General features: G+C 40.1%; 1 protein-coding gene across 3 annotated transcripts in view; it reads left to right on the plus strand.

Moving 5' to 3' along the window:
* The window catches only part of UGGT1 (UDP-glucose glycoprotein glucosyltransferase 1), an 85,989-nt gene that overhangs the window by 38,617 nt on the left and 29,477 nt on the right, over positions 1–17,895 (plus strand). For all 3 annotated transcript variants that reach the window (XM_075004451.1, XM_075004448.1, XM_075004450.1), the window contains exons 14-24: positions 1,773–1,892; positions 2,536–2,621; positions 3,590–3,725; positions 4,595–4,726; positions 8,973–9,137; positions 9,331–9,451; positions 10,238–10,336; positions 13,206–13,229; positions 13,752–13,846; positions 16,115–16,321; positions 17,299–17,430. In XM_075004451.1, coding sequence (XP_074860552.1) covers positions 1,773–1,892; positions 2,536–2,621; positions 3,590–3,725; positions 4,595–4,726; positions 8,973–9,137; positions 9,331–9,451; positions 10,238–10,336; positions 13,206–13,229; positions 13,752–13,846; positions 16,115–16,321; positions 17,299–17,430 — 1,317 coding nt within the window. The remainder of the gene's footprint in view (positions 1–1,772; positions 1,893–2,535; positions 2,622–3,589; positions 3,726–4,594; positions 4,727–8,972; positions 9,138–9,330; positions 9,452–10,237; positions 10,337–13,205; positions 13,230–13,751; positions 13,847–16,114; positions 16,322–17,298; positions 17,431–17,895) is intronic.

Here is a 17,895-nt window from a genome sequence, read left to right on the forward strand (position 1 = left end):
ATGAGAGAAAGTGGGGCAGATATGGCCATAGATAGATAGAGGCTTTATAATTGCTCCTTTTGGAAAAAAAAAAGTTGTAACTAAACATGTAAGATATCTGAGAAGAGCATAGCAAGTGGGGGAAAATAAATCCAAATAATCCAGTGCCATACTTTCATGCCTGAAAACAGCTTGTGTAGTTGAGAAGAAAACAAGCTTCTGACTGGACTTGCTTACACGAGCACAACTGAAAGCAGAACTCTTCTTGACATCTATGTTGGATAGATGTAAATAGAGATTATATAATGCCCCTTTATACGCCATTCTCCTACTTGGTGGTTATTTCTATGGACAATAAATTCAGCTGAATAAAAATCTAATTAGTAAATCTGGACAAAAACAACCTCCCACTCCCTACCCCCCCAACAAGTGCACAAGAAGATGGGACTAATTGGGCTTGTGCAAAATGGAAATTGGGTCCAGCATAGAATCATACAACACTAGAACTGGAAGGGACTTCGAGAGGTCATCACATCCAGTCCCATGTCCTCACGGCAGGACCAAGTACCATCTAGACCATCTTTGATAGATGTCTGTCTAACCTGCTCTTAAATATGTCCAGTGATGGGGATTCCACAACCTCTCTAGGCAATTTATTCCAATGTTAAACCCCCCAGAAAGTTAGGAAGTTTCTTCTAATGTCCAACCTAAACCTCCCTTGCTGCAGTTTAACCCCATTGCTCCTTGTCCTATCCTCAGAGGCCAAGGAGAACAATTTTTCTGCCTCTTCCTTGTAACACTCGTCTAGGTAGATGACAATGTTGGATCACATTCCTCTTCTGCAAGGTAGACAGTATCATTGTAGGTTTTCTTCATTGTGCTTTAACATGAATTTCAGTTTACTGCTGTAAAGATCTAACCCTTTCAGGTGCCGGAATAAATTAAGTGGTCTAAAGTGCATAAAATTATTCTGTGATCTGTAACATCTCCAACAGGTTCATCAATAAAAGAGCAAACGTCTTTGGAAACAATTTGAGAGTTCTGTGCTTAGCTTCTTCACATTACTTGATTGTCTAAGAAAATATAAATCGCATGGAGGGATACTGGGCACTGGATATTTAGTAAGATTTTTATTGCAGGAACTTAAATGTGAGACTCATTCAAGCCACAAAGACTAGAAAAAAAGATGGTGCATATCTGTGATGTGAGGAGAAATGGATCATCCAAAAACCCACCTCCCAAAAATCCTAAGATACAGCCTCCTTTTTATACCCAAGAAATGAGGTTACAGACCCCTGTGTAGTAAAGACTTCTTGGCCTTTGGTTGGGTAATCTCTAAAATCAGAAAATGTTCGTATACTGTTCACATCTTTGTGCAGCGCTAGGGAACATTATTAACAATAATTTCATTTTAAATGAGCAAATACTTCTCTATTGTTACCTTCCCTCAGGCTGGATCTTTATGGATTTTCCTTTCCTACTTGTGTTCATCCCATTGTCATGTCTTAGAGATGAGGCCTTGAAGCACTTTAGAAGAGAAAAATGAAAATTGTGAGAGGAGTGAAACTCTCTGAAATTGTGCCTGGTTGGATACATGGCAACAGTGGGGAAAACAGATTCATAATCTAATTTCTAACAGATAAAATTCATTTGGTGTTTTTCAGGCACAATCAAATTGTATTAAACTTGAATGCTTAAGTGCTAACAAGTGCTATGCTTGTTTTATTTCAAACTTCTCAATTTAATAGTAAGTTATGTTAGTTTAACAAGGAATTATTTGTTATTTTTCTCAGTGGATCAACAATCTTGAAGTTGACAGCAGATACAATTCCTGGCCTTCCAGCGTGCAGGAATTGCTGCGCCCCACCTTTCCTGGAGTAATCAGACAAATTAGGAAAAACTTTCACAACTTTGTAAGTAATCACCTGACTAGAGCTAAAGTGCACATTCATAACAGGCAGAAAAATTTAAGCATTGGAACAACTTTCATTCAAGTATGGTGAAGTCTCCATCACTTGAAGATTTTAAACTGAGGTTGCATGTTTTTCTAAGAGTTAAGATCAAACTCAACCAAAAATAATTATGGGTTAGATGCAAGAATCACTGGATGTCTATTTCCTGTATTATGCTTGAAGTCAGACTAAGTGATCTGATTTTAAAATACATTATTGTAGCAGTGCTTTTTCTGTTGTTGTGAGTGAATGAGAAGTTGGGTGAAGACCAGTTTCATGACCTTCTAATATTTTATGATGTTTAACGAGCTTGTCGTTGCCATATCACTTTGCCACTTGTAAAAGATTAAACTCAGCTACAGCAATTTGGAGGATGACACTCGGCTGAGACACAGGAAGGTCGTATTCACTTCCTTGCTCTACCTTAAACTTCCTTTGTGACCCTAGGAAAAGCTCTTAAGCTGCTTATGCCACAGTGGATAAAAAGTCAATGATAATACCTCTGCAGTGACACATAAACAAGTCATCCTAATCATCAACCATGGTTTTGGCCTTTTAATGGAACAAACTAATGTAAAAACCTTTATTTTGTAATTATCCAAAGGTTCTAATAGTGGATCCTTTCCATGAGAGTACAGCAGAATTGCTTAATGTGGCTGAGATGTTCTTCAGCAACCACATCCCACTGAGGTAATGCTGCATTTTTATGGGAGGGCATTGGTTGAGCTTTTACGATTTTCATGATTATTAAAATGTGCTCACCATTAGCCAGCTGGGATGCTGTGGAAACTTTCAACAGTTAAAAGTGGCCCTGGAAAGCCATTCCCTCCAGAAGAAAAGAAAATGGAGAAATCAAGAAGAAATACAAAAAAAGACATGAAAGAACAGTAAACCCTTGATTTTTACAGACACCAATGTAGCAGACTTTGGGAACAACAGATGTCCACCAGCCTCCCCGTTGTTCCTAAAGTCCGCTTAACCGGGGCCCGTAAAATACTAAAGCCACCCTCTCCCCTTTCCAAAAAAAAGTAAGGGACTTACCGGGTCGACCACTGCTACTGCCAGAGCCACAATATATTCCTCCCACCAGGGCTGGGGTGCATACACAGGCTGACGGCACTCGCATGTGTGCCCCCACTCCTGATGAGAGGAGTGTGTGGCAACTCCAGCGGTGGTGGCGGCTCTTCCACCCGGACATGGTAGGAAAGCTCCAGTCATACGCAGTGGGGTCTTCCCAACCACAGCAGGGTTGGGATTTCCAGCCACCACTGCAGGCTGCAGCATCTCCTCTGCCTCCGGCTTCTCCTTTGGTGAGTCTCAGACATTTGGATGGGGTGGGGTGGGTGGGACTGGGGATGGGGGAGCCTGATGGAGGGGCGGGGTGGGTAGTAAACCCTTGATTTAATGGTCTTTTGGCTTTAAAGACACCCCCCCCATTAGTCCATTAAATCAAGAGTTTACTGTATTACAGTGGGTGAACCTTGGAGAATGTTCTGTAGAGTCACTGCATTAGTTACGCAAGTCTGCTTATTAACATACCTGCCCAGAACCTATGCATAAGATCTTTATTACTATTGGCTGTTCTGCATGATTTGTTACGGAAATAAAATCTTAATTGAGATTTTTGTTTGCATAACACCCTCGTGTTCCCTTTACAGGATTGGTTTGGTGTTTGTGGTTAATGACTCAGAAGATGTTGATGGGCTACAAGATGCTGGGGTTGCCCTTCTTAGAGCATTTAATTATGTTGCGCAAGAAATGGATAATAATTACGCATTCCAGACTGTTGTGTCTGTAAGTGTTCATCTGCATGTCTTATAGTCTGAGAGACTGTCTGTGTTAATGGGATAACAGGTAATATGAGAAATAGATATTATTATTATGAAGTGCACTTATGAACACTTTTTTTTTCTTGAAAATTTTGCTGGTAAATTTTTTGCTAATGAAAGTGACTGTTAAATAGAATGGACAACACTGTGAAAGTTGTGTGTGTCATTCTAAGCTCTGTTCCCTAGTTCTGCCTTAGCATCTTAGTCCTAGTCTGTAACACTGCTTACTATTGTTAGTCTGGGGTTCTCTTTAGTAGAGATTGCCAGTCCTGTTGGATAATCTTGTGATGGGTACTAAGGCAAAAAGAGAAAACTCATTTTCAATTGCAGCTTATGGCATGCAGTCAGGCTAACTTAAAACGATTACAAGATGGACCATTTTCTTAATTAAGTTAAATTGTTAAAGGCTTGAAAACTCTGCTTTGTTGTTTCTCAGATGTTTCAGTATGCTAGTGATTAGTAAACTATTCGGCAGAAAAACATGCAGCCTTCTGATTTTTTTTAATTTGATATTTGCTTTGCTTTACATCTTTTCTGAAAACCTTTGAATCACAAGAAATGATTGCTATTCTGGCCAATATCGAGGTTAGGGAATACAGCAAGAGCCTTCACATACTGTTATATTGAGGCACAGTAGGCTAGTTTTCAAGACTAGCAACATTTATCATTTGACGTATATTTATATATAGGCTTTTATCACACATAATAAATAACAACAAATATTCTAGATTAGAAGGTGGACTATAGCTGTTATGTTTGCTGTTTTGATTCCCATCCCCCTCTTTTCCCAAACACAGTCATGGCTATAAATCTGCATTTGCTTCCCCTCCACAGATATATAACAAAGTAAAAACTGGAGAACAGCTGCAGGTTGAACATGTGGTCAGTGTTCTCGAGAAGCAGTACCCATATGTAGAAGTGAACAGCATTCTGGGGGTTGATTCAGCTTATGATCAAAACAGGAAGGTAAGAATTTTGTGAGATAACACATTGTTATCCTGGTACCTTGCTGTTCTAATATACCATTTACTGAATATGATTTCAGCCGGTACGTTGAGCAGAGTGAAATACTCACCTGATTTTTATTTATTTATGTTTTGCACTGATGTAATAGGTTTTTTTCCTCCCCAAAACAAAGCTGCCAAATAGTGTTTTCTGCTCTGTTTCTTCAGTTTAACAGCTCCCCTTTTCAGCTGAGAGAAACTGGAAGGAACCATGTCTTTTGGCTAGGACAGTGTCTTTCTGTGGACATTACTTAGCACAACAGAATCCCAATCATGCCTAAACACTCAGAGATACAATGATGTTCCTTTCACATGCACAAATGGGAACTGAGGCCCTTTTTTAATAAATAGGTATTGAGTATTATGAACTACAATGTGTATTAGTTTTTGTCATATTTATATTTTATTTAGCTTAATATCTCATAGTGCTCCTTTGGTCACATTTTCATTGTGATAATGCTTGTAATTTCACTTCAGTTTGTGACTACCTTCTGGACAAATGCAAAAAGCAACAGAAATATGCAAAAAATAAGCGTGCTCCCACTTGTGGGGGTGTTTTTGTTTTTGTTTTTAATGTGTCCTTACTAATATGAAATAGTTGTTGGAGTTGGACAGAGGGGAGCATAGTGGACTTAGTATATCTTCACTTCAGCCAGGTGGTCAGCAGAGGTCCTTGTTGGATTCTTTTAGGGACTCAACCAGTTTGGTATGGATAACATTTAGATGAGAAGGAATGCATTCTACAGACTAACTATACTGTATCAGATGAGAGAGCTGTCTGTGAGGGTTCTGCAGGATTTGTTTGGGAGTGTCCAGTATTTAATAATATCATACATGATGTGCAGGAAAGAATGAAAAGTGAATTCATGAGATTTGCAGATGACCTGAAGCTGGATCCTATGGTGAACACTGCCGAAATTAATTTGTGTGATTTATGGTAAAGGAATAGACACCCAATCATATGCAATTAAGATAAAGAGTAAGCCCACATGTGCATAAGGAGTCCATGAATAAGTATAAACCTAAGATGGTTAGGAAATGAACATAAAAGGACAATTACTAAACTATAGGTTGAACCTCTCTCATCTGGCACCCTGGGAACCTGACTGGTGCTGGATGCAAGAATTTGCTGGACAATGGGAGGTCAAGATTTTCTAGGATTATATCAACACTTCCACTGCTCACTAGGCTCTTTGAAGGCGTTTAGGGGCTATATTACCGCTAAAGAACAGCACAGAACACTGAGAGCCAGGACCAGTGTCTGTGAACAAACTTCAAGGGACCATGGGAAACTTGGCCACACCCACGGTAATCGGTGGCTCAGCTAACTAAAATCATGTCAGATTATGGAGTTTGCCAGATGAGAGAGTTCCGGTTTAGAGAAGTTCAGCCTGGAGGGTGTACTCATGAAAGTGATGCAGTACTACAATATGTTAGGGCCAGGAAGGTAACCTACTTCCCTCTGTAGTTTTGGTAGAGTTGAATTTTAGATTTGCTGTAGTTCTGGCTTCCGTGCTATAGCACAAGTTTAGCTGTCTCTTCCCTTTCAGCTCATTTTTTATGATATTTTCCAGTGGTTTCTTTTCTGGGTGAAGCTAGCATCTTGATGATGACTAGTTCTGATATAGCTGGCGAAGCATTTCAGAATGCTTTTCGAAAAACACACAAACACCCAGGAGACACAACATGGTGCTCACCAGTTGACTTCTTCAAATGGAACAGGTAGAGTTCTTGATGATGCAAATCTCGCTCCGTGGGCTGAGGCAGAGACGCCTTCAGCAGACAAACTAGTGCTATTTCACAGGGGCAAGATTTGAGTAAGGACCTGGCACCCTGAGGATCCCAGGTCTGGTGGTGTCTCCCCATGTGCAGTTACTTTGGAGATTGGGGTGGGAATGAGAGGTGCTGATACGAAGATTCTCTAGGCTTTTGCTTTCCAAACACATACAGTGCAGGGAATGCTGGGACTATACAGGCTGCTTCAGCCCACATTCCAAAATGGGGTAGATTTTGTCCACTGTTCCGTGCTGTAACATGCTCTGATGGTAGTTAATGCTGCACATCTGGAGCATTGCCCTAAGATGAGTACATGGTATCAGCTAATCTCCACAATTGGGATGCCTCTTTTGGCAGGTTGGAGTGGTGCTTGCAGTGTTCTGAGGCTTAAAGTGGAAGCTTTGGGGAAGGTGGGAAAGGAAAGTAAGGCTGTATCCAGTTGCTGTCTGAAATGTTTAAAGAGTGCAGAGACGGTGATAAATCAGGCTACAGCATGAAATGTGGCCGTTCCTGTATCCCTACAGGACTGTGTGCTTCTCACCAATTGGACTCCCTCCCATACCCATACGCTACTTAAATTGCTGGACTGGAATGTTCAAATAAAGCCCTTTCATGTAAGGTTTGTTGAGAGAATGCTGCTGAAAGGATCACTACAAGTGGTTTTACTTGATATTGGAGATTTTGGACAGTCTTAAAAATTGTGAGATCGTATGTTGAAAGGATATGATGTCCTAACTTATTGTCCACTCCGCTGCCTCCTTGTTGCTTTTACGTCCCTCTATTGATTTTGTATTTACATTGGGGTTCCATTTTTGTTGGCTTACACTGTTTAATGTACATGTTGACAAATGGAGGGGGGCGGGATATCAGTGGATGGGGGAGGGACAGCTCAGTGGTTTGAGCATTGGCCTGCAAAACCCTGGGTTGTGAGTTCAGTCCTTGAGGGGGCCATTTAGGGAACTGGGCAAATAGATGGGGGGAGAAAAATCTGTTGGGGATGGTGATAGGTCCTGATGTGAAGGCAGGGGACTGGACTCGACCTCTGAAGGACCCTCCCAGTTCTATGCGATGGGTACAGCTCCATAAAGATGTGACCATATTTCAGGTAGAAAACCTGTTTGTCCCTTCTGCCTTGATACAGACTTTAAGCTCATATTTTTAGTATATACACACCTACGTACATAGTACCTGTGCATACATGTCACAGAATGATGCTTGGCTTTCATTTAATACCATATGTGATATTTGTCTGTGAACCAGAATCATAGAATCCTGGGGCTGGAAGAGACCTCAGGAGGTCGTTGAGGCCAGCCCCTGCCTAAAGCAGGATCAACCCTCACTAAATCATCCCAGCCAGGACTTTGTCAAGCTGGGACTTAAAAACCTCTAGGGGTGGAGAATCCACCACCTCTCTAGATAATGCATTCCAGTGCTTCTCCGCCCTCCTAGTCAAATACTTTTTCCTAATATCCAAACTAGACCTCTCCCACTGTAACTTGGGACCATTGCTCCTTTTTCTGCCATGGGTCACTACTGAGAATGGCCTCTTTCCATCCTCTTTAGAGCCCTCCTTGAGGAAGTTGAAGATTTGCTATCAAATCACCTCTCACTCTTCTCTTCTGCAAACTGAATAAGCCCAAGTCCCTCAGCCTCTTCTTGTAGGCCTCCTAATCATTCTCATTGCCCTCCACTGGACCCTCTCCAATGTATCCACATCCTTTCTATAATCAGGGGCAGGGTTGGGCCAGAACTGGATGCAATACTCCAGTACATACCAGGATCAGGATATTCTTGGAACTTCTAAGGTCACAGTACTAAATTAGCTATTAGATTACCAAAGGTAGTAAAAATGGGCCATCAGATGGTAAAATGCAATGGTGAATCTTGTTGTCTTGAACAATAAATACACGCTAATGTGTTCATAGGAGTACAAAGAACTGTATTTTAGAAAGGCTTTGCTCTGTCACATATGCCATCACTGTTGAGCTGATTTACACATGGACTTTATAGTCTGTGTTCTCTTCTTATCATTAAGTCTACATGAGGTTATGGGCCAAATGCAGATAGGTAACCATATGTATGTCGCTATTAAAATTGGGCTTTTTCTACCAGCATGCACAATAGATCATAAATTCTTGGTACTGGTTTAATGGAACAAGTTGTTTCAGTATTTGACAATATAACAAAGTACTCTTAACTTTTTGTTTTGCAATTGATTGCTAGGTAAGTGTCTTGTATATAATAGGTATTCTAAACTGTTTTCTTTATTGAATATCCTATACAGAATATGTAAGTTCTAGTAAAGCTTACAGTATCTTATTTGGGTGAATGTTCAGAATAGATTTCAACTGGGTTAGAGCATATTACATTGAAGGCACATAATTCTATGAAGTAATGAGATAATGTACTTATGTTCTTTCCTTTCATAACAGGAGGGCAGAGGATACTATGAGCAGACAGGTGTGGGTCCTCTACCCATTGTGCTGTTTAATGGAATTCCTTTTCAAAAAGAGCAGCTGGATCCCGATGATTTAGAAACCATAACAATGCAAAAAATCCTGGAAACTACCAGCTTCTTTCAGAGAGCTGTGTACTTGGTATGTGATGTTTCTAAGCTGGGATTTCAAGGGGAACACTAGCTTTCTGAAAGGTGAAGTCCATGAAAGTTTCTTAAACAATCATATAAGCAAGCTCACCATCCACCTTAATTCATGATTACTTTGTTTTAATACAAATGTGTTAGTAAGAACAGTGGTTTATGCTCTGCCTTTTCTTCCTTCTTTCCTTCAGGGTGAATTATCAAGTGATCAGGATGTGGTTGAATATATCATGAACCAGCCTAATGTTGTTCCAAGAATCAACTCGAGGATCTTGATGTCTGACAGAGAGTACCTCGATCTGACTGCTACTAGTAAGAGACACTTTTCAATTCCAATAAACCCTATCTGTATAACTACTCATTTACAAGAATTGGTATTTCTCTGATGAACGCACAATTGTAAAATATTCCAACGGACTTGGTGCTAAGGAGTGGGGCTGTACCTAGTAACAGGATAAACGTTTATATTGGAGTCAGATTTTTTATACTAATTATGTATTTTCTTTGTTTTCATTCTGCCTTTTTGGGGGAATTTAATGACTCCAGAAATTGAGACATTAACAGCATAAGCAAAAACCAAGACTAATAATCATGTCCTATGTTAGGCATATCAGTCAGTGCTGCTCCATTTCTAAACCCTACTTGAAGAGAAACTGATGATGTCTCCTTGAAATACTTGGGGTTTGCTATAGTATATATTTCAGTGAAACTTTGCATGGTTAAAATACTAAGAAGTATACTCCACGCAGAAGGACTATGTAGAATAATAAGAGTTAATAGATGCACATGTGTAATCTAACCTAGATGGTTTGGAGAGTAGTAACACAATAGATTTTAAATACATATTTCCTTACACAGAGATTTAGCTGACTTCAGTAGGACCTGGCATCACTGATTTCAGTTGAAATTTGAATTGTGAGAATATGTAGTAGGTGTGTCTTACAACAGTAACACTTATTGATATATTAGCCATAAACGTAGACATCAAATGTAAAAAGCAAGATATTAGGATAATATATAGCAGTGAGTGTTGTACGTTTATTTGTTCTAAAGGTATCATTTGTTTCTTCACCTAATATTGTATCTTTTTTCCCGCAGATAACTTTTTTGTGGACGATTTTGCTAGATTTACGGTCTTGGATTCCAAAGATAAAACAGCTGCTGTAGCCAATAGTATGACCTACTTAACAAAGAAAGGTAAAAACCATGATAAACTGGAATCTTTTTCTGTGTTTGTGCCACTCCTAATACAATTATACCTTGATCCTGACTGGGGCCTTTGAGGAACCACAGTGTTATAAATTTTAATACCACACTCCGCTTACTTGGAGCTTTACAAATAGACTGCAAGCACTTATAAGCAGAAAAAGCAATCTTCTCTGAAGTGAGGATCTTCTCAGGGAAGGAAGAAGAGTGAGAGAACTGATGAGGAAGACATTAGAGAAAAAAACTTCTGTAAGACCTGGCCTGAAGGCAGGAAGAAGTTAAGGCTTAGCAGAAAATGAGACTGTCAGGCATAGGGAGCATCGTAGTAGGTGCAAAGCCAAGATACTGTAAAAGATGAAGTGTGAGTAGTAAGGCAGAGAGCAGATTCAGAGATTAGGCTGTGAGTCGGTAGGTTCTGTTAGTCCATCAGTCTTCCTAGGTTCATGTGTGCCCTTGTCACCATAGTAACTGAGCTCTTTAGCAAAGAGAATCGGTCACTAACATCCTTCGGACATACACGAAATTACTTGCCCTCCTTTTTCTGTGGGTTGGCTTCTCCTTTCCTGCCTGAGCCAACTGTAGCCTTCTATGATTGTCTCCTACCACCAAACTATTTTTACAGCAGCATTGTACTTATGGTGTAATTATGCTAATTACACCTGGTGATGCAAAGTGCCAACCACTCTCATTTCTACTAAAGTCAGATTTTAAAGAAGCACTGATCAGAACTGAACACAGTATTACAGATGAAAACATGCCACTCATTAGAGGAGTGTTTACCCTGTGAATCTCACAGCCCACATGACACTGAGTCCAAGAGCCTAGATGAATATACAAAAGGATTAAATAAAACAATATAATCTATTCTACAGTTCCACTGGCCAACATAAAAATATACAAGCAATCCGGACTCTCTGCTTTGTGACCCAAGCTAAAAATAGTTGCCGGAGCTTCGGATATTTTTATAATTGTCCAGTAATCAGACTGACCATTAAGCTGGCCAGAAGCTTGTAATTAAGAATCGTGTAATTCTTGCACTTTTGTGCCTGAACTGTGTGGTCAAATACTATATATTTATATTACGGCTGAACTTAAGAGCCTCTATCAAGATTAGGACCTCATTGTGCTAGGTGATGCACAAACACATGCAGACAGGTACGGTTCCTGACATGAAAAGTTCATAAGCAGTCAGCCCTTCACATGTTCCCATGTTAACTGGTTAAACTTCATGAATTGCCAGAACTTTTTTTTTTTCTTTTTCATTCTTATCTTTGGGACTACTTATTTTGTTTTTTAGTGCCTCTTTCTAACTTCTCCTGCCATCATCCTCAGGCATTGCCTCCTTCCTGTACTGATATAAGTATTCCCATCATTCTCTGTCCTCTAATCAGGCTTTTGTTCATGTGCAGGCAATTATAGCTGTTCTTATTTTTCTTTGTAGCACTTGAAGTAGATAGTACATAGCCAAACTCTCTTTTGAAAAGCACCTTTTCTGTTGTAGTGCATGGTCTAGATTGGCACAGAAGCAGACATTCAATGGGAAGTGGATGATGGCATGAATGTTTACTAACAAGGTGGAGGACCAGTTGCTTCTTCACAGATAGAATTTCTTTAGATCTGATTAGCATCATGTTGTATCTGCTTTCCTACTGTCTGATCTCAGCACCTAATTGCATGTCTTCTGCTTATGGAGGCATGATATTTTTGAGCTGTCCCAGCTTAAATCACAGCTTTTTGTTTGCAGCCCCTGAAGTTATTCAGGGTACTGGATAGCTAGTATTTGGTTATGCATAATAATATGGCATGCTTGTTTTCTAAATAGTGGAAAAGCCTAGGGTTTGCTAACTCCTCACTTGGTATTCTTTCATCTGAATATCTAACAGGGATGATGCAGGTGGTGCTTGGTCCTGCCATAAGGGCAGGGGACTGGACTTGACCTATTGAGGTCCCTTCCAGTTCTAGTATTCTGTGGTTGTTCATTGGCACTGAACTTGTGCTAAGGGGTGTGTCTACACAGCAGCTATGAAAGCAATTCCCAGCTGAGGTAGACATGAAGCATAGATGTCACGTGGAAGAATGAGGGATCATGTGGTCCTCTGGGTAAGTCAAGTGCTTCCCTAGATTTTAATTGCTGAAGCCAGGTGCCCTCACTCTGCCCTTCCTTTTGGCCTCCTTTCCACCCAGGGCATGCATCTGGCAAAGTGGGTCTTTGCCAATTAAAGCTTATGCTCCAAAAAATCTGTTAGTTTATAAGAGGCCACAGAACTTCTCGTTGTATACATAGGGCATGGCTCACCTCTGCATGGAAGTGCTAGTTCTGCTCGAGTTAGCATGCTAAAACAGAAAGTATGGCAGTAGGGGTATGGAGGCTAACCACTGAGTACAATCTCACTTGATCTCCTGGATGCATACTCTGGCAGTTAGACTGAGCTTCTGCCCATTCTCAAACAGGTGCGTGTGTATGTCTGAATGAGCTGGGAATTATCCTACCATCTGCTGTGTAGATGTACTCCATGTGAGACCCAAAAGCAATAGCTGGTCACATCTATATCGTAATATGCTACTTCTCCGCCCCCTGGGCCCCCCCCCCCCAAAAGGCGGGGGAGAGGTTTGGCTCCAATGTCTTCCTCAGATTCTATTGTTGGATATAATATCGTGCACTTATTTAAAAACAAACAAACAAACCCCAAGTCTTTACATAAAGTTGCTGGCAAACAATGCTTGTTCATGTACACTGAATTTAGCACTTTGGTAACATGATATTGCTAGCTCACTCCTTTATACTTGTGCAGTTTGTTATAGAAATTGATAATGATATTTTCCTTTTCTTCCATCTTTTTCCTTTTTTACTTACATCCAGGAATGTCCTCCAAGGAGATCTATGGTAACTCAAGCTTTAGCACTTTCTCTTTGTGTTATTCTTTGATATATTTAGGTTGTTTGGGGATTTTTTGATATCTGCGTAATGCTAGCCTAGAACCTGCAGGTAATAGAAAAACTGATGCATGTGTGTTGTTTCTTTTTAATATCTCTCTGAACAAAACAGATTCTGTAACATACCATTTTAGAAGGGTGAAAAAAGCATGTTTGTTTTCTAGAGAGAAATTATAGATTACTTGCAGGTTTTTAGGTTTAGCTTTGAAATTTACCAAGTAGTTAAATACATTTAGAACTGTAATGATGCATGTCTCTCCAATCTGTTAACTAAGAAAATCATCGTAATCTAACAATAATACCCCTTTCCATGATACATATAGGTATCACTTCTTAACTTCACCTGAATCTTATTCTACCACCCTTTACTTTTGTCACATCCCTGCACGTGGTTTTCCTGTATAATGACAATGCGGTAATATTCAAAAGCTGCCTTTTTTCCCCCAAGCATTGCATTTTTATTCTTCTACAGATGATTCTTTTGTTAGACCAGTTACTTTTTGGATTGTTGGAGATTTTCATAAGCCTTCTGGGAGACAACTGTTATATGATGCTATCAAACATCAGGTAGGTGGTAGCATTTCAATGTAAACAGGAGAGACTGTGGTTTGGGGGCTAGAGCACTGGACTGGGCCTCACTTCTGTCTCTTTCAACATTTCCCCTTCCTCTCTTTTTTTCTATCTATATTATGAGCTCTTTGATGGTAGGAACTGTCTCTTACAATATGCTTTGTCTGGGGCTTAGCACAATAGAAAACCAAATCTCAGATGAAGCCTGAAGGCACTTACCTGGATACAAATACTAATGGTCACAGTTCAGGCTGACAGACCTAATATTGGGGAGACACCGTTGGGTTTTGACTTGTCCATATATGTGAGCATCGTACCTAATTTTTGCTTTGTTTCTCTCATCTGCACTGATTGTAAAATAGGAGTTTTTCTTTTCCAGTTTTCTGGGCAAAATTCTGATGTATTTCCGTGCAGCAACTGTTCACAAAATTAATGACACATTCAAATAAACATGTGCAGTGTTCCCTGTGAGTCGAGCTATTGGGCACCCTCCCAGGAGAGATTCAGGTGCCACCCAGCTGATTAGCAGAACACTCACAGCTGTCTGCAGTTGGTAGCATGTGTTTTTATTGGTGGTGCTCATCTACACATGCCTTGGCGCTTGTAACAAAATTTATTCCACCCGTGGATGGAAAAAATCAGCAGGAACACTGAACAAGAGTCCTGTATAATTACATTTTTCTCTCTTTGGCCCATTCAATTTCTGGACATTAAGCTGTACAGTAAACTCTTGAGTTATGTGGGAGCTGCGTTTCTGCAACCCCCGCCTAACTCAAATTTTCAAGCACGTTGAGGGGAGATGGGAACCAGGTTGCAGCCTGGCTCCTGGCTCCCCTCCACTCCTTGGAGTCAGGAAACTAACCAGGGCTGCTGCCCTGCTTTGCAAGTGGAGGGGAGCTCCTGCCTGGTTCCCAGCTCCCCACTAGTCCATGGACTGGGAAGCTGCTCCTGTCAAGGATGGCAGCCTGACTTGCTGCTTCCGCCCCGAAAGCGGGAGGAAACTGCTCCTGTTGGGTGGCAGATGCATTCACCCAAGACACATTCAATTTGATTGTGTCTATCTCGAAGGTTTACTTAACACGCCACAAAAACACTTGAGAAATACTAATTTTCACCTTGCCCTGCAAGTTGCTAATTTTTTTTTCCCCAGGAGTGTGAGATTAAAAATCAGCTTCTGCATTGTCAGAGTTCAGCACTTTAACATAAATATCTAGAAACTTAACATTTTAGCTCAGGTGCTTTGCCAGTGCTCATGAAGGAGTCTAGTTACAACTATATAGGACAGAAATCAGGGAGTGGGAGGTTTGTTATGCATGTGGTGGGACTTGTGCCTTTGTATTTCTTGACTACTGCTCACTTACTTTCTAAGTAACATTTCTGTATTAACTTAGATTTTGTATTTAATATTATTGAGGGTCACTTAATAAAAAGGCATGGCTGATTTTTCTCACTCCTAAATAGCAGTGTGTTGCAGGTGCTTTGAATTTCTGCAGCCATGCCATCTAAAACTGGGCTTTTGTCAGTAATCTTCATGTTCAAGACAGATGATCGCTGGATTGGATCTCTAAAAGATGCTGTGGGAAGAGATGTGCATGTTACAGCAGGGGGTGCTGTTCACTTTGTGTTTGAACCAGTACCACATAAGGGTGTCCAGTGTGCCGGGATGGTGGTACCTGATGTGCAAGATTTAAGGTCCTGCCCTTTTGGGATCATTCAGTACCCTACAGTACTTGTTGTAACAGTAGTGTGTTAACTCCAGTTTATCCTGGCTAAATTTCAGCTTGTGTAATTATGTTCTCACCTAAATTGTGGTTTTGGAGTGAAAAATATATTTTTCATGGTTTTGTCCAAAGTCATGTAGTATTGCCAGGTTTATTCCTGCAGTGGCTGCACTTCAGTAAAAAGCAAGCCAAAGGTACCAGGCAGACACAACATATATGGTAGCTGGTTTGCACAGTAATTTGGGATCCATTTAGCATTTGGATTGTCAGCTCTTTGTGGCAGGGACCTTGACTTAACACTTTTCTCTAGTATTGTAAGCATGCTGGTGCTATGCAAATAACAAATGAGTTAGTTTATGCTCATTCATTATCATTAGTCCTGTTAGCCTTAAGCTGCTGACTACTTCGATTTGGAATCAGTATTTCCCATTAGGCAATACAGAGCAGTTTCCGCTGGCTTTTTGTTGTAATGAATGTATCGCATTTCTCTAAAAGCATAGCAGAATTCTAAATGTATTCTAACCAAAACTTCATTAAAATGCAGAAATCCAGTAATCATGTCCGAATTAGCATGATTAACAACCCCAGTGAAGAGCCAACCAATGAGAACACAGTCATCACCAGGGCTATATGGGCAGCTTTACAAACACAAACGTCAAACAATGCCAAAAACTTCATCACTAAAATGGCAAAAGAGGAGACAGCGAAGGCACTAGAGGCAGGAGCTGACATCACAGAATTTGCAGTTGGTGTAAGTACTTGTGATGGCTTTGCTGGTTCTTCAGATGAACTCCTTAGGGCACCTGTAGATGGTAACTCTTCATGCCATATGCCTACACTGAAAATTAAATAATGGTAAATAGTAATAGTCTAGTTCTTGTCCTTAATGGGTTAATTTCTCCAAACTCAGCATATTTGCACAATTGAGAGGATTTTTTTTTCATTGTTATGGCTTTGAGACCCAGTGGGGTCTTGAGATTTAAAAATATCCTTTTCTGTGCAAGTCTAATAATACAGTGTTTAGATTTTCTTTCTTAAAAACTGTGTCCCACAAATGCTTTAGATCCTTACGTACAGACAGGAAACAGTAGTTAAAATTGTGTCCTGTTATAAGGTCAAAAAGGACTCCTTCTCCATGTAATTACTTTGTGCATTTTTTAGCATATTATGCATATTCAGCACCCACTTTCTGTGCATATGAATTCTTCAAACTGCAGAAGGGAGAGATAATATTTAAAAAAAAAGAAAATGTGATTTTTAGAACAGCAAAAAATTAGTAATGGGGGTTTCAAGGCAGGATTATACCTGAAGCTATTGCTGAGTCACTTTTTGAAATTAGCTATGTTCCAGTTTGATGGTGTCTTTTTAATAAGTAAAGGAAAAGGAGAAAATTTTTTTCCAGTTAAACTGAAAAACAGAATACCAAGTCAGTAAGGCTAAAGAAATTCATTATGGTTATTCCAAGTAGCAACAACGGCAGACAACACAACTTTCACATCAAAAGTGGTGAGATTGTTTTTTTTGAAAAGGAGAGAAAAAGGCAGAGAACAGGAGAAAGGGAATAGAGAAAAAGGGTTTGTGAGGCAGGTTGTGGCAAACTAGGAAGAGATTTGTAAAAGCTTTGTAAGACTGTTTTTAACAGGTATTGTCCATCTATCACAGAGCATTTGTATAGAGACTATTATGATTCCCGTTTTAGGGAGAGTATTTGTTTTTGTTTTCTTCCAGGGTATGGATGTGAATACTTTTAAAGAGGCTTTTGAATCCCCCAAAGTGGATTTTATACTGTCTCATGCCATGTACTGCAGGGATGTTCTGAAGCTGAAGAAAGGACAAAGGGCAGTAATCAGCAATGGAAGGGTGAGCTACTTCCCAGACTGGGAAACACACACATTCAAAATGAAGCAAATAAGGAAAACTTGAGTGACAATAGGAATCTAGGAAATAGATGCAAAACCCTTCTTTGGTAGGTCACTTTTTCGAATCCAGCAAAGGTTGACTCAGGCCAATGGTTCTTTGTGTGTGAAATTAGTGGCTGCTATCAAAACAGCTTCAGCTGAGCAAAGGTCCATGTAACAAAAATGTCCGTTGTGACAAGCCCAACTTGAAGCACAATAGTTTCTTACCCCAGAGAGGCTAACTCCAGTTTAAGGCTAAGGACTATTCACTGGCGTTGTGACAGACTTGTGCAGGTATTGCCAATATAGATGGCTTTGCATACAGAAACTTCCATGAGCACTATTCAGCTTTTTAAATAAATTGTCTCACTGTAGTATTCCATCCCAAATGATGAAACCCTTTTGTCCAAAGCAAGTAGTTTTATTT

Source organism: Carettochelys insculpta, chromosome 10, assembly GCF_033958435.1.
Source record: "Carettochelys insculpta isolate YL-2023 chromosome 10, ASM3395843v1, whole genome shotgun sequence".
NCBI classification, from domain to species: domain Eukaryota; kingdom Metazoa; phylum Chordata; order Testudines; family Carettochelyidae; genus Carettochelys; species Carettochelys insculpta.